Consider the following 17,145-nt stretch of genomic DNA (forward strand, 5'->3'; position numbering starts at 1 on the left):
CCTGTAATCGTCTCCAGGCGATGGCCTCTGTATTGGTGAAGTTTGGATCTGGTGGTGGCATTAGACGCCTGCCTAACCTGTAGTGCACGGCGATTTCCGCGTACGTTTGCAAACGTTCGTCCATCCCCTGGGGGTCGGGTGGCTCTACAGTTACCCGCAAGTAGAGATCTCGGGCTAACATGTGGGCCGCCTCGTTACCGGGGACGGATGTGTGTGCTGGGACCCAAATTAATGTGATCTTGCTGTCAATTTTGGCTGCGGACAGAATTTGAGCCGTTTCTGGCGAGACCCTGCCCTTTCCGATGTTGCAGATTGCTGTTTTGCTGTTACTAAGAATCAAACTAGCCTTGGTTCCGGCGCAAGCAAGCGCTATTGCGACCTCCTCGGCCGTGTATATCTTTCTACGAGGCGCGCGGTGTGACGTCATGCTAGATGGCGCAGTGAGCGCGCGGCGTCCGCCAGCTGCGGCGGTTGCTAGGCAACGGCTCGAGGTCGGTCTCTGTGCCTCCTCGGAGCACCGCCACAGCGAAATCGCAAGTTCGCGGCCAATGTAGCTTTCGCTACAAATAATGAAGGAGAAAAACCGCATAATTCCGGTACTCGGTGATGCTAATTTTCAGTGCACTTCTTTTGAGGTGTTTCCATTTCGCGATGGATGGAGGCAAAAGTGCAGTCATCGTGATCGGACTCCTCACGATTTGCCTTGCGGACGAATGGATCACGACTCAATGCACTTGGAGCTGCTATCTATCTAGAAACAATTAATCGCCTCAGATGGGCCATATGTTGTTCAAAAGGTGGATAAAGATTGGTTTGGTTTGGTTTGGTTTATGGGGTTTAACGTCCCAAAGCGACTAAGGCTATGAGAGACGCCGTAGTAGAGGGCTCCGGAAATTTCGACCACCTGGGGTTCTTTAACGTGCACTGACATCGCACAGTACACGGGTCTCGAATTTCTCCTCCAAAGAAATTCAGCCGCCGCGGCCGGGATCGAACCCGCGTCTTTCGGGCCAGCAGCTGAGCACCATAGCCACTGAGCCACCGCGGCGGCTTGGATAAAGATTACATCAAAATTGGTTTCAGGGATTTCATATATTGATATTGTGCATCGTAAGACGCCATGACATCGATTTCTAGTAGCAGCTTGGCCAGGGCCTGTATTTGTAGTCCGGTTGACGCCCTTCTCACATCTCGGCGGACACCTGAACCGCGCCGTAAGGGAAGGGATAAAGGAGGGAGTTAGAGAAGAAAAGAAGAAAGAAGGGCCGTAGTGGAGAGCTCCGGAATAATTTGACCACCTGTGGATCTTTAGTGTACATCGTACAGCACACACAGCCTTTTGCGTTTAGCCTCCATCGAAACACGGCCGCCGCGGTAAAGTTCGAACCCGGGTACTCCGGCTCAGCAGACGAGCGCCTTAACCACGAAGCCACAGCGGCGAGTAGGTGTTTTGGTACTTTTCGAGTTTTCAGAGCGCGATTTAGGCAACATAAAACAGTCAAGCATTACGAGCAGAGAGCTTCGCTCTTGAAGCCTAAGTCCATTATGAAGAAAGCAAAGATGCGTAACTGAGAAAGAACGAGAGGATGAAAGAAAGGAAAGGAAGAAGTGTTTTGATTCGATGACCAGCTCGGCAGATGGAAAGCTGTTTGCAGGTCATGACGAAGCCACGGACTCGAAAGCACGTAGATATGTGCCAACAGGGTGCCGTACGCTATAGGCAAAATTAAAATAGGTGTTGTTCCCTTCATTAAATCGCACGTACGGTGCGCTTAATAAGCGGCAGCTGCAGTATTTGGTTCCGAATCTGGAGTTATACTTGGTGCGAAGAATAGATTCTTACTACACTACAAATATGAAAGATGTGAAAAGGAAGTACGCAGTCCTTAGCGCACTCGCTTTGCTGGGCAGACTACGCAGCCCGACACCTGGGGTAGATTTCCATCGCTAAATATACGGAATACATCAAAATTCGTTTCGGGGATCTGATATATTGATATTGTGCATCGTAAGACTCCATGTCATCGATTTCTAGTAACAGCTAGGCCAGGGCCAGTATTTGTAGTCCGGTTGACGCCCTTCTCACATCTCGGCGGACACCTGAACCGCGCCGTAAGGGAAGGGATAAAGAAGGGAGGTAGAGAAGAAAAGAAGAAAGAACGGCCGTAGTGGAGAGCTGCGGAATAATTTGACCACCTGGGAACAAATTTCTTCTTCTTCAAAAAAAAAAAAACGAAATTCTAGCCGTTACGGTGATTTTAGGAGGTTTCTACCTCCTCTATAAGCTAACTTCATGACCTCTGGTGAAACGTTAAAAAAAATAAGTGGTAGGGTTTTAACGTAGTTAAACCGAGTAGACGTGCGAAAGCTTGTGTTTAGCGTTGTTGGCTTAAGGTTTTGCTTTGCTGGGTGGCAGGTGCGTATGGCAACGATGTTAGTCCGACAACAACTTTTAATTGAAGAACACCACGATGTTTAATGCCCAGCTCAAAAGTATGTAGCAGTTTCACACAAGGCGTGATCGGATGCTGGGAGAGCGTTGGGCTCTCGTGCAGTGGCCAGCGAAGCTGACCTGTTCGCGCCGCCGCGGGTTCGAATCCCAGACGCTGCAATATTTACTTTATTTATGGTTTGGCTAAGGTTATCGTGAAGGTAAACATTCACCCAAACTTGGTGAGCCTACTTGACCTCGTGAAGTAGGGCGAAAAGCCTCCTCGCGTTGCTAAATGCATCAAATTAGCTTTGCAGTGTGAATATATACCTTCGTTGACAAGATTAAGCACTCCGTATATTTGGTGATAAAGATCTACTCCGGAACATGGGCAGCATAAGCTATCACTAAAGAAAGGGACTGCGCTAGAGGACAGCTTCCTTTTGTAGCGAAAGCTACATTGGCCTCGAACTTGCGATTTCGCAGTGGCGGTGCTCAGAGGAGGCACCTTGGGCCGTTGCCTAGCAACCGCTGCAGCTGGCAGACGCCGCGCGCTCGCCGCGGCCCCTGGCATGACGTCACACCGCGTGCCTTGTCGCGGAGCCGCCGGCGTTGTTTGGCATGACGTCACACCGCTTGCTTAGCGATACAACAAAATAACCTTTTTATTCCTGCACACAGACTCTACCAGAAGTGACAACTATCGTCGACTTTCATAAGGTCACCTGGTTTGCATTGATATGCGGCTGCAAACTCCGGCATGTTCTGCAAGGGAACAATGCAACGGGAACGGTTCGGCCAGTACCGTGAGAAAGGCTTTCGCTTAAGGCCCTCTGAAGATTGGGTGCACCACTTGGCGCAGTGCGCCACGTAGAATAGCTGTTTGGCGGTGAGACCAATGCCCGGAAGCATCTCTTCTCGCTCGTTGGCACGCAGCTTCTGGAAGGCGGCGTGCGCCAGCAACAGGCCGACGTAGTCGGCGAATCCTTCAGAATCCGTATCGGCGTCTATGGTCCTCGCGCGTGACCTTGGTTCTGCCTGCAAACGGAGAATATATTGGTTAAATATTGGGACCTGGTAGTCTTAGAGGGAGTCTGGAGCAGTACTTATCACTCGTGGGTGAAGAGACGCAATGAGAAAAGTACGCCAACGCAATCGGCACGTGCCTACACTGCAGCAAGTTTACATAGGGAGGATAAAGATACATCCTAAATCCTAAAGAGGGCTGCGCCTGAGTCTGTTACCACTCAGTGATGAGTTCTGTCAGCGTAGAAATACACAAGGTGTGAGAAGACTACATTCGCCAAAACGCTAACGAGCGATGGATTGATACGGAAGTCAACATGCAGGGCAGTCAAAACTAAGGTTTGCAGATTTGTAAGACTAGGCGCTGAATGGTACGGGAAGGCACCCTCCGCACAGAACTTATACGACAATGGAGACCCAAAGCGAGGTGAAAATTTTCACATTGAGACACCTAACTAAAATTGTCAACATTTACTGACTGCAGTAAGTGGGCATGCTTATATTAGACACTAAAAGGCAGGCACCTTCACAGTTCCATTTCGTAGTATTCTCTAAGTGCACGTGTGTTTCGGTATATTCGCGTCCAAATTATCAATTCGATCGCAGTAATTTCGCAAGCGTGGTGGTGACGATCCCCGCAAAGGTCCTGCCGACATGACCTGGTGTTTGGTGTTCAAACGGCGCACAACGACCGGTGAAGCTTGTATGTGTTTACTTTTAACTTTGAACGAAATGAAAGAAACCCGCGAGGCAACAGGTGCGTCACACTAGGGAGGAATTTCGCCTAGACTACCACCGCCTTGCACGCTAAATACGCCAAATCACTGTTCACAATGAGAGCCAGTATATAAGAATACGCGTGCTCTAGAAGAACTCTACCAAATTGAGTAGTCTAGAACTGCCATTGCTCCTATGTTCCCGGTATAAACACTTGCGCTAGCCACAGTGGCTGAAAGCTTCGTTAATATATTTTAGTTAATTTAGGAGCCCTACGGTGACGATTGTCATCTCTTAGTGTTTGCCTGGATGCGTAACTTATGTGCAGAAGTACATTTCATGTGCCACTCAGTGGCTGATTCCATTAAGTCTGTGAAGCCTAATTTTGATCGCCTTGTATACAGGCAGGAAGCGTAGCCTGAAAAGTCGAGGTGTTCTGCTACCCCACATGTGGGCTGAGCAGAAATAACATTTTCCGTTCCTTTCATTTTAGTAAAGACGGCTCTAAATTATTTTGCTTTAAAATCATTTGTACAAATTCACGCGCATGAAGCGACGTGAAAGTTTTGTGTCCAATGCGCTGAACCTAAGGGTAAAATCATTGGAAAGGCTTATCAACCCGCTTTTCGCTGTTGTCAGTATTAACCGGCTGCTCTACGTCTTTGCTGATTATAGATAATGTGAGCAGTGGGACACCGTAGGTATGGAGAAATTGACATCTTGAATCCGATGTCAGTAACAAACGCGTAATTTTCTTCGCTTACTACTTTGTTGCTACGAACGGGTTATGCGTGTTCGAGAGCCTGCCAGATGTTGGCGAATGTGGCCGCCGAGAGAGCGAGGCTGCAATCTTCATGGTTCATCCTGTGCTCTGTGCTTGCAGTACGAGCAGACAGATCGTAAACTTCGTCATCTGTGCCCACATTGAAAGGAACAGTAGCGTGTATGCGTAGAAAACTTCTTGATAGTGTCTTCGGCTCTCTAGGTAAGATGAGATTCGCCCTCATGTGTAACTGCACCTGGGAACAAGACCATCTAACACACCACGTGCGCCTCAAAAACCAAGGACACTGTATATTGCCGGCGGCGTGCGGTTGAGTCGATCAACAACTCGAAGCGAGTATGCGTTCAGTTCACTGTGTCGAGGTAAAAATTGGACGATGCTTAAGGTGCTTTAAGTGTGCAATGCGAGAGCACTGACACGTCACACATGTCGCTTTCTGTTGCTCGATGCGTATAGGCTGCGTTTAATTTTTTAGACTAATTAATTAAGTGTTTCTTTAAAGTAATGCTGAGTGATTTGCCGTAGGAGGTGGCCGCGCAAGGCCTCCAATTATCGCAGCGAACGAAGGTTCTCGGTGATGTCAAGGTAGTGCGCCAGGCTCGCGACGCATAGCACAGCGGTTCTGTTGCCCGTTCGAGAATTTTGTAGCGAGAGCTACATTGGCCACGAACATGCGATTTCGCTGGGGCGGTGCCCCGAGGAGGCGCAGAGACCGACCTTGAGCCGTTGCCTTGCAATCGCCGCAGCTGGCGGACGCCGCTCGCCGCGCCGTCTGGCATGACGTCACACCGCGTGCCTCACCGCGTGCCTCGCCGCCGGGCCGCCGCAGCCGTTTGGTATGACGTCACACCGCTTGCCTCGTCATTGCGCTCGATTTCGCTACTTATACCCTGGCATAGCCGAGCTAAGCCACTGACATTTTTTTTTTATTTTCAGATATTGCTGCACTGACGTCGCTACTACGTCACGACCCTCTCGACCAATGGGCTTTTTGTGACACCGACGGACAACGCCACCGACTTTTCTGGAGAACGGGACCTCCAATGCTATCGCATAAAAATTGCCGAAAGTGATGTCTTGATTGCCGAAAGTGATGACGAAAGCTCGAGGAAATACCCGAATATTGGTGAACGGCCAATTCACAAAGCGAGGAAAAAGGTACAACGCAAGTTCTGACAATTAAATTGATGCCTTGTTGAGAGAAGGAAGGCTGGCTGTCTCAACTTGCTATGCAAAAACGGAATTTCGAAGGCCTATCGGCAAACGCAGTTTAATGAGCGTAAAAAGTGAGAGCAACTAGTGGCCTGGCACGAACATACCCAATGTTAGTACTGAGAATGTACTAACAGACGCATTAATATCAGGATTCTGGCCGTATCCGTAATGTGGTTGTCTCAGTATAATAGTACCGAGCACGAAGCAATTCTGCGGATTGATAATTTCGCTTATTCATGTTTCATGCTAGTTAGCTTTTCATTGTAAACGAGAGCTCTCTTTAGGCGTTGTGCTTTGAAAGGCCTGCCCGGGCTCGCACAAATCACCGAGGTGCAGGACACCTCTACGGAAAACAATCCTACCAAGGGGAGACAACAGTCGATGCTTGATTGTTCGATTGGTCAAGCTAGGACCTGATTAGATTCATTCAACAGTTTACCAAACTAGCAGAATGGTGCAATCTTTCAGGTAACCCGTCATTCGGCCACCAAACCAGGCGTAAGCGAATACACGCAGCCAGGGTGTAGAGCAGCCAACCGGCCGACCTGTCATGCTCACCGTAGAAGTCTTCCACCACGGTTTCGTTGGCGTACTCCGCCGGGTAGGCAATCAAGAGCGCCATATCCCGGGCTTTGCTCAAAAGCACGGACCGTACAGGTTCCTGGATCCAGGACGTGTTACTGATCTTTTCCGCCAGAGTGTCCACGAGGTTCATCATCAGGCTTCGAGCGGACTCCACCGCATTCGGAGGAACGACTGAAGAACAGTGCATCCATAGGGGAGAAATAAAGACGCCACCTTGCCGTCTTGTTACGAGGTAAAGCACTACGCGATACGAAGTAGACTTACAAAACTTTAACTTGTGTTTACACACAAAAGGAGACAGGGTCAGTGGTACAGGGTTATATTGTATGAACCAAGCAACAATTGTCAGCGAGTTTAGCGCACTGAAAACTTTACTTTTAGAGAGGGCCCAGTTACTAATACAGCAGCATATTTGCAACGATACCGAAAGAGAAAAACCGCGCAAAAAGCAAAGGAAAAGAATGAGACGCTATAAGCTGTAATGATGCATAACTTTATCATACTGAGATATTACTTATCTTTTGTCACCATTTTATCTAACTCTGTGGTCTGGACGCTGCTCGCGTGCAAGACATGTACGATGGAACAGCGGTTACGGCGCTCGGCTGCTCACCCGCAAGCCGCGGATTCGATCCCGGCCGCAGCGGTCGAATTTCGATGGAGGCGAAATTCTAGAGGCCCGTGTACTGTGCGATGTCAGTGCGCCTTAAAGAATCTCAGGTGGTTGAAATTTCCGAAGCCCTCCACTACGGCGTCTCTCATAGCCTGAGCCGCTTTGGGACGTTAAACTGGTTGGTTGGTTTATGGGGTTCAACGTCCCAAAGCGACTAAGGCTATGAGAGACGCCGTAGTGGAGGGCTCCGGAAATTTCGACCACCTGGGGTTCTTTAACGTGCACTGACATCGCACAGTACACGGGCCTCTAGAATTTCTCCGCGAACCAAACCAAACGTTACGATGCCATCACAATAGAGGAGTACGCACATGTGTTGAAGTATCGGTGCGAAACGGCCATCCCCATTACTCTTGAGACCGTTTCATAGCAGAACAGGTTGGCGTAGTCCTCGGCCCATTCTCTGGAAGGTATCAGGAACCCCTTGCTGTGGGCAAAAAGCAGGAGCCGGCGAACAAGGGTCCAGCCCAACAGGATGCGGGCGTCATGGCGTGCCAGGCGACCTCTGTTCATCAGCAGCCCGACGGTGGTTGGCGCACTGTCCCACACCAGCACGGCGTCCGTAGCCTTGAAAACTTTGCTCGTAAAATGCGTGACCATCCATACCCAGTGCGCTAGAAGAAAAGAGCGATTAGAGGGCTTTGTTTCATTACAGAACTGTCGCCGCCTTGAGTGGTCATCAGGTTACACAGGGCAGCCGCCAATGTTTCTTATCCAGCGAGACTGGGATCATGTTCGGACCCAAGTGAAGGATTCTTGGGCGAAAATATTGAATGTTGTAATATCGCGAGGTACTGCTATGAAAATACTGAAGCTAATAGTTCACTCTTCCGATGCTTTGCAAAATATTTCTTTTAAGGTTTGTTCATCGCTCGCATCGTGTATTTAAGACAGCGGTAGAAAACCAACTTAGAAAATTATTGCCGGTAGCAGGAAAAAATTCAAGCCGACCGTGGGTGATAGGCCGATATATTGACTGCTACAGTGATGTTTTACGACACAACGGAAAATTTGCGCTCATCAAGTATTTCCCGCGGAGATATTAATTTTTGCAGAATTTCTGTATATGTCAGGCACCCACCGAAGACCTTGTGATTGACGTGCAAAATTTTGTTGTGGTATATTTTATTGCGCTAGCAATAGTGCCCGCGATCGCCGATTTCGCTCAACTTTGTCCGGGAAATCTTGACCTTGAAGAATGGAGTCGAAATGTACAGCTTCCGTCGCAGTGTTGGAGAGGAGGACCGGAGCAAAATCGCCATGTGGAGGAGAAGAGCCTGTAGCCAATGTTACTCTCTCGCCAGGCATGGTTAACCAATCACAGCATGCGCTTCGCAACAGCTGGAGCCAATGAGGAGGCGCGTCACGCCACGGTAGCCAATCAGAGCGCACGCTTCCCACGACTGCAGCCAGGGTGAGCAAGGCGCTCGTGCGCCTTTCAACATGCTCTGCTGACAGTGCAAGAGCATATCAGATCGAAAGCTGTACTCCTTCCGTTCTTCAAAGTCATGTTCAAGGTCAACACTGTCCGCGCTGAAAACACGCTGAGAGTTTGCATTTGCGACGATTTCGAGGCATCGCGTACGGACTGATACACGCGCTAAACACCTTGCCCAAGAAAACTCTGGGCTGGTATTCAGTCAGTCATGAAGTTTAATAACGAAAGTCGTTACGAAAACAGTCTAATTTTGCGATACAATGCGCGCACAATTTTTTTTTATCATACCGGTCATATATTCTCTTCATCGTGAATACCGCCGCCTTTGGCTAGAGCGCTGCTCTTTTGGACAGTCTGTTATTCGTTTTCTTGCATCACACTCTGTTGTATTACATCTACCATCTCATAATATAACGTGCAAGCAATGTTATAGACAACTTTGTTTAATTTTTTCTGATGCAATTCAAAAGATGCATCAATAAGAAAAGATAATTAGTAGGCAGGTTACTTGAAACTCCAGAATATGTTGTTAATTACATTTTACTTTTTTGTCAACTCAAGTATATAACGGCGTTTAGTAGAGATCTTTTTTTTTAAGCAGCGCTTCATTGAGAATTATTTCTGTGCCATTCAGGTTGCACACGGTAGTCTGAGGCTTTTGGTATGCATTCAGTAACGTGATCGTCCACCAGATAGGACATATAAAGCACAATTAATGCGCTATGTGTGTTTCAGGAGCACGTCTTAAAAGGAAGAGGTGGATAGTAAATATAGAGATGTAGATTGGCACGTCCAAAAATATTCATACAGTAGCACAATGCGACTGCGCTGGTCTACATTGTGTTGTTGCTTTGGTAGGCAGGGAGGAAATGTTGCCATTCGCAAGAATCCCAATGTTTTTTATGCGAAGCATATTACTAGAGCTACACTACAGCCCTTCGCAGTGGTTACGCGCCGTGCACACCATGTGGTACAGTGACGTCACACCACGTGACACATGACGTCACGACAGAGGGAGATGGAGGTACACTACAGCCCTTCGCCGTGGTTATGCGCCGTGCACACCACGTGGTACAGTGACGTCACACCACGTGACACATGACGTCACGACAGAGGAAGATGAGGGTCCACCTCGCGCCGTCGCTGTGGTTGCACGCCGTGCAGACCACGTGGTACAGTGACGACACACCACGTGACATACCACGTGACACAAGACGTCCCGACAGATCGCCGTCACGCGCTGGGAGACGGAGAACGATGCCATCGCACAGACACCGGAATGTCCTCGAGCGGCATTCCCGCGCATTTCAAACGCTCGCTCCACCGGGCAGGCGGACGCGGCTTCCGTGGCAATCCAGGCGCCCACCCAACGCGCGTCTCGGGGTTAGTCGGCGTTCCGCTGTAGCCATGCCGTTGCCTTCCCCCACGACGAAGGCTTCTAGTGGTTGTATTAAAATGACCAAGTATTCAACCAAGGAAAGCCATGTATTACCAAGCCTAGCCATCAATATGCTTCGCATCTGACCAGGGTTAACCAAGTTAAGCCTCAGCCATTTTTTTTAAAACTACAAATCTACAACTCTAAAAAACATTTTGCGTCAACAAATAGAGGCAATTTTAGATATATAACGGTGCCATCAAGTCAGAATTGTTCGACATCAGTTCAAGGCCTCGTGTACGCAGGTCTCTAAACTTGAATGTAAATGGAGGTCGTTAAGTTTTTACATTGTTCAGTAGCAGCAAGTCCGGCTTATTACGAGTCAAACTCACCGTTTGAAACGGAGCGCTCTGTGAAGCTGCCAAGCCTTTCCACAGTCGTCCGTATAATCCCACTCTTGTGTTTCCGAAGATTCCTTATGAGTTCATGCACTGCATTGAAGGAAAAAGAGAAAGAACTAGCCTCGGTTGTTCTGAGAACTTTAGGTGACAGTTTGACATACTGTGCAGGGTTCATCACCTAAAAAATTCAGATGATTTCAAGTTTTATCTTCTAAACCAAGTATCGCTTACAATAGTGTTAGTTGAACCTGTACGTCTGTTGAGATACGCTGATAAGAGCGTACGAGTTTGAACTCTACAGTTCGCTGTGAAACACGAACTACCTCTGCAGTCCGAATGTTTTAAACTAGGTTTGCCCAAAAAAAGGGCGCAGTGCTCATGCTTGTTTCCTTTGCAGGTTGACCTACTGCCCTTCTTATAAATGTTAAGCGGTTAGGAGCCCGTTCCGACATTCTATTAAGAGAGCCCAATGGCTTTTTCATCATCCTGCATATGAACCAAATTGACGAAATGAAAATTGTAGTTCTGTAACTGCGTCGTAGGAGAGGACATACTGGCGCGCTCGGAGCCGATGGTGTTTTCGGGGATTCGCGTCACGACAAGGCTGGGGTAGTAAACGCGAAGGTAGTCAATGTATTGTGCCTTCAGCTCAGCAGAGCTGAACCCTTGGTGATTGGCTTTCAGCCAATCTTCGTCTTCTTCGTTGATCTCGACCTGCGGAAGCCAAGCAAGACAGGCGTAATTTGTACTTTCTCTATGCAGTATCCATTAGGGTAATAGCGACTGTTTAGAATAAAACTATTTAGATCTTGCGGTGGCCACTGAATTGTGCACTGCAGTCTGGCAGCCACGATGACGCCCAGAATGAGGGCTAAAGATAAGTATTGCTTGTAACCTAACGTACCTAATACCAGGAATGCTTCTAATTCCCTCACCTCCCACAACATGGCACATGGCTTTGAGCATTCAAAAACAGGGCGATGACGTCATCCATGAGGCGAGAAAAACATTCGAACGACCGAGCGGCTGCAGAAGAAAACGTGATTGGCCCGTAGCCTTCTGCTGCGGTTAAGTGGCTTGTCGAGTACAAAATGGCTCGAGGCAGCAATAAAGCAATATTGTTTTCTCTGGTCCTTTTATGCTTCTCGGAGCACTTTCAAAAGTGCCTTTTTGTGACTTTCAACACCTTGTGAATTTTAAAAAACATTACCACTTAAGCGTAGGCGTGAGGCGAGCACAGAAAGTAAAGTTACAGCTTATAAATGAAATGAAATTTAAGCGCACACGAAAAAACGCACACAAGAGGAGGATACACACAGGACAGGCGCTAACTTCATCTGATTTATTCGCAGGTAAGAGAGCGAAAATATATACATAAAACGAGACATGCGCAGTAAAGAAACCGATCGTCACATCACAATGCGTGCTCAAGGTATCTGTATTCTGCCTGCAAAAAGATTAACTGATGTGTCACTCACACAGTCATGCCCCCTCTTCCTGATGTGAAATGCTTCTAATAATTCACGTGCCGTCTTATCACCGCTCCTGCCAAGTATCTTTATCTCCTTCAGCCGCGGCTCGCACGCTGCAGTTCGCACAATGGTCTGCCAAATGTGTACCTCCACCCCTTAATGCCCGCAAATGTTCCCCGGCCCGGTCATTGACACACCGCCCAGTCTGGCCTATGTAAGCCCTACTGCAGGTCAAAGGTATCTCGTAAACGACACCGGAACAGCACTCGACATACTTCTTTGAGTGCTTCTTCCTGCAGCCACTCTTCTTTTCCGCGCACGAAATGCGTGAGCAAAGTTGGGCAAGTTTCTTCGGTAAAGTTACAGCCTTCTCAAATAATCTTAATATTTAAAGGACAGTTATTGTTTAGCCTTCCGGCGAAAAGTCACCCCCATAATCTAGGAGGCGGTCCCCGTTCAAGCACGTAGGCAATTACAGAGGAACCTGTGAATTTCAACGGTCTGCGTTTAAAGACGCCCAATCTTAGTGTCCATTTAAATGACTTAGAAACAACTTAGGTGGTCGACGTAGTCATGTGGCTAAGGGAATAGTCTGCAGTGAATGCCTGAAAAAACAAAACACTGAAAGGTGGGCTCTAACTTCATACTTTTTTTTTTAAAGTTAAAGTAGTATTATGAAGTTTGGTGAATCAGGATCCGTTGGTGTACTCGCCGTAACGCGTGTATACACAAACGAGGCGGTAACGCCTTTTATAGTTATTTGTCACTGGCATCGTGAAAACGCAAGGAGCCTTTATGACATCGTGTTCAACAGTAATATTTATTTACAATGTACCCAACACTGGCTCCCACGGAATCATTGTTCTTCACTGGAATAGCGTGTACAGTCTTTGTCAAAAAGAAACAGTCCGAGGCGCTTGTTTCCAAGCCGTGTAGCGGGGCTCTTAAGCACATTTGACAGTCCTAAGTTTTGGAGGAATGAGGACATAAGTTCACTCCGCAGTCGTGAGGTTAGAGTCCCCGAGTATGCAAGAGGAGCCGCTCTGCAGGCCTCAGAAGCAAACTCCTTGGGCTGTACACTTTTGACAAAGACTGTACCTCAAGAGTAGTTTTATGTAAATTATTAAGACAATGTAAATCATTTATTGCTCTCGTGACGGAGTACAAGTTTACGTACCTTTAAAATATAACCAGGGATATCCGGGGGGCTCTTGTACAGGCTGAACTTTGCGAAGGCTGGTACGCCGAATTCAAACGAGAGGCTACCGATCCGCGCCAGGATATCGAAGTTCGGATCGTAACGCATGTTCGAAAGGTCGAGGCCCAACCGGTCTAAGAAACGCCTCAACGAGGGCACCTGCGCGTATAAAAGCACGAAATTTGCTCTCACTTGCTCGCTTGCGATCAGGATATGCTCATATAGGGAATGGCATTAGCGAGATACTAGCGGCCGAAGTGTATAAACAGAGAATATGCAGCAGCATCATTTCTCGCATACATAAAAAGCAGTTATTTGTGCTTGAAAATAGCGAAGGGTTCTGCGCGAAGCAGCAATTTCTTTGTTAACGTCAGACCCTCTGATGTCCCTTAACAATCCACATCCAGCAGAAGGGTATTGTACTTTTGTCCAGAAATAAATAATTTTGTCTAGGGTCAGAATCCACACACATTTCAAGAATGCTGTTGTAAGCACTGTATTTCCGGCACCACTACAACGATGGCTGTCAACACAACTTTATTTTGCTTATTTATTTGTTGTTCATTGTTTCGGCAACACGGTAGTGCCTCAAGGCAGGTGAACAGGAGGGGATTACTGGTTTGGCTTGGTTTATGGGGTTTAGCGTCCCAAAGCGACTAAGGCTATGAGAGACATTACTGTCATGAAAATGCCTTTTCCCGCTAGACGGAGCAGCAACAGCGTTGATTCTAGAATAGTTTTAGTAGCTACAGGCCAGATGTGCTCAGCTGATTCACCCACACGAATCAAGTGTGGGAAAGTAAAGAACGTTTATGGCCAAGAGCAAGGCTTATTTATAGGCAAGAAGGGAGAGGGAAAAGTGGTGGCCAATTCAAAGGGTCAAAAGCTCGCTGTAAGCAACGCCGCGAAATGACAATCCACATAAACAACAACTGCTCGGATCATAAGGGAAGTGCGATGTTTGATCTCCGGCGCCGTAGGGCACCCACCGATGAAAGAACGAGTACAAGCTTTTACTTGGCCAGGTGGTCGGCATTTTCATGTGAATCGCTTGGGAAACAGAGCTTTGACCTTCACGTTCAGTAGACGAAAACACTTTGTGTCATGGTGCTAGTCGGTCAGAGATGGACTTGTGCAATAAGAATTCGACGTCATCATCAACTGCTACAAGATATAATAGAGAAAAAACATATATATGACGCATACAGATACGTTGGGGTAACGTATAGGGCACGGAAGGAAATATACATAACGATTGTTCATCAATTGCAAAATGGAGGAACAAAAATGCATATACTAACATTTACGCATATCGAATACTGTCATGTGTAGTGAAAATTGTATTTACATTGTTAACGAGCGCGACGCTACTAAATTTCGACAGACATTAATTATTCGCTGTACTGAATAAGAGATACTGCCCATTTGTCTCAAATTTCACCCAGTTACAGTTATTCTTTTTCTTGTTGTTGTTACCGCCTAATTCAGCCTTTCGCTATTCATTATTGACCAACGTTGTATTGTGATGTATCGTTTTTAATTTTATTGCATTGCATTATGTTTTGTTGTATTAACGTATTATCCTCAGTTGTATTTGCTTTGTCCCCGCCTCCCCCTTATGCAATGCCTCAACCGAGCACTTTAAGGGTAAAATAAATGATGATGATGATGATGATGATGATAAATCTTTTAATCAGTCCTTTCGTGGCATTATTGTAGATGGTCACCGTTTTATCCCGATCCGCCTAAATGAATGCATGTACGGAAGCAGCTGTTTGACAACCACCTGTGCCCCGCCAAATGGAAGGATTATTTGAAAAATTAAAAATGAAGTGACAAGGAAATAAATACAAGAAAAATTTCCTCTTGGGACAGTTAATAGGCACATAACAGACACACGAGAATTCGGTTGGACAGCACGAATTGCTTCTTGAGGACGAAATTTACTGTCCTCGAGATTAGACTGGGTTAGAGGGTCTCATCGATCGCCAACGATCGCGTCTGACCGCGCAGTCCATAACTACAGATTCTGCACCTCGGAGTACGGAGTGCTGGATTCCAGATTTGTGCAGGCCCGGAATAAGGCCGCAGCTTTCTCGGTGGGCTTCTGCTGTCCAGGAGGGACTTCGATGCTCCAGAGCATGTCCCGGACAGCTTTTTGCGTGTAGCGGTCGATCTGGGGAAAGAATCGTAAAAACAACGTGGCATATAAGTTTGTCTTGTGTGACGCCAGGTCACGTTTGGCTATGATTGCTCTTTTATGCAGTTTAACGCCTCAAAGCAGCTCGGGCTATGAGGAACGCCGTAGTGGATGGCTCCGCATAATTTAGACCTCCTCGGGTTCTCTAATGTGCACTGACATCGCACAGTACACGGGCCTCTAGCATTTCGCCTCCGTCGAAATGCGACCGCCGCTGCCGGGGTCGTATTCGCGCTTTTCGGGTTAGCAGCCGAGCACCATAATCAAGTGAGCCACCGCGGCACATTTAGTTAGGTGAATCTATTGCGGCTAGTACAGCTCTGTTTGCATTTGAAAAACAGCTGTTTCCAACAAAACCAATTGTCTGCGCTTTGTTTAAAAATATGGAAGTATTAAAAGGAAACAGCACTGACATTTTTTCTAGGCACTAAATTGAAACTCGCGACGTCGACGCCAAAAACCACTTAATGATCATCGTTTTCATGGGAATGGAGTTTTAGCCTAGCCTCTGAGTTCTGTGTCTAAAAAGCTGCGCGTAGACACCACACTTTAGTTGCAAGAATAGGTGTTACGGGGTAAATAGCGTTAGTCGTTATAGTGCGGGAACCTTCCGATACAAAACAACACCAATTTTTCCTTTTTAAAGCCACCTGACTACAGGCATTCTTTTTATGCTAGGATAAATAGAGTATGAAAGTACAAAAAGGCTTGCTTGTTCTTGAATGTCCTTGGAAGTACTTTGGGTTGGGATGGGAGAAATTAGGTTGCAATGATATTCCAAAAGGCAGACGGAGAATTTAATTAACCTTGTCAATTAAGGTTCTGCCTCCTTCGAATCTACTGCAGGCGAAGTTGTAGAAATCGTTGCATGGATCGAAATTCCAGTCGAGGGTCGCGTTAATCATTTGGGTGGCCAGATGACGGCCGTCAGGTTTGAGGGTGGTCGTAGTCCTACGATGAGTGGTATCTGGTCCAGCCGGTGGTTCCCAGGTAGTTGTCCTGCAGATATGCATGGTTGCTGGTCTCGTGGTCGTGTACTAAAAAGAAAATTGAGTTACCATTCCGGCTGGTCACCGGTCCTCTCCATCGTCGTGGACTCTAAGGAGAAAAAAAAACGGCAAATGGTAAGTCATGGTGCCAGATTAAACCACGCCTGCTCATGTTAAATATCCTTACAGAAACACTACTTCTGCTGGGTCAAGTGAATGACGGCCAGGCGAACTTAAGCACAGTAGCAATGAAAACTGAGGTCTTGGGCCGGTCCAGAAGGGGACGCCTTGGGGGAGATGATGCAGGACCGCTTAGAAAATGGCGCACTTAACAAAGTGTACTTCGTGTAGGTCACTGATGGAGAAGCGGTTATCCGTGTTCTCACTTCCTTTCTTCCCGAGAGAGGGCAGGTTTTCATTGTTCCCTTCCTTCCACACTGATTCCTCCATTTTGCTATTTTCATTCTAATCGATTAACGGCGGTTATAAGCGGCACTCTCTGCTCTTTTAAGATCAACTGTTATACCTGAAACCTGAAAAGCATTACGCAGTCATATTTGGATTGAGACGGCGTGTTCATTTCAAGGTTTGGTTTGGTTTGGTTTATGGGGTTTAACGTCCCAAAGCGACTAAGGCTA

General features: G+C 47.2%; 1 protein-coding gene across 1 annotated transcript; it reads right to left on the bottom strand.

Moving 5' to 3' along the window:
* Positions 1–3,115: 3,115 nt before the first annotated feature.
* Positions 3,116–16,423, bottom strand: LOC149332086 (uncharacterized). Its single transcript, XM_089557469.1, has 8 exons — positions 16,325–16,423; positions 15,354–15,494; positions 13,298–13,477; positions 11,203–11,362; positions 10,640–10,738; positions 7,743–8,045; positions 6,732–6,929; positions 3,116–3,465 (listed from the first exon to the last, which is right to left on the bottom strand). Exons 1-8 carry the CDS (start codon positions 16,421–16,423, stop codon positions 3,116–3,118), a joined length of 1,530 nt encoding a protein of 509 aa, XP_089413595.1.
* Between the last annotated feature and the right edge of the window lie 722 nt (positions 16,424–17,145).

Source organism: Amblyomma mixtum, chromosome 8 (genome assembly GCF_055824585.1).
Source record: "Amblyomma mixtum isolate Tamu chromosome 8, ASM5582458v1, whole genome shotgun sequence".
NCBI lineage: Eukaryota > Metazoa > Arthropoda > Arachnida > Ixodida > Ixodidae > Amblyomma > Amblyomma mixtum.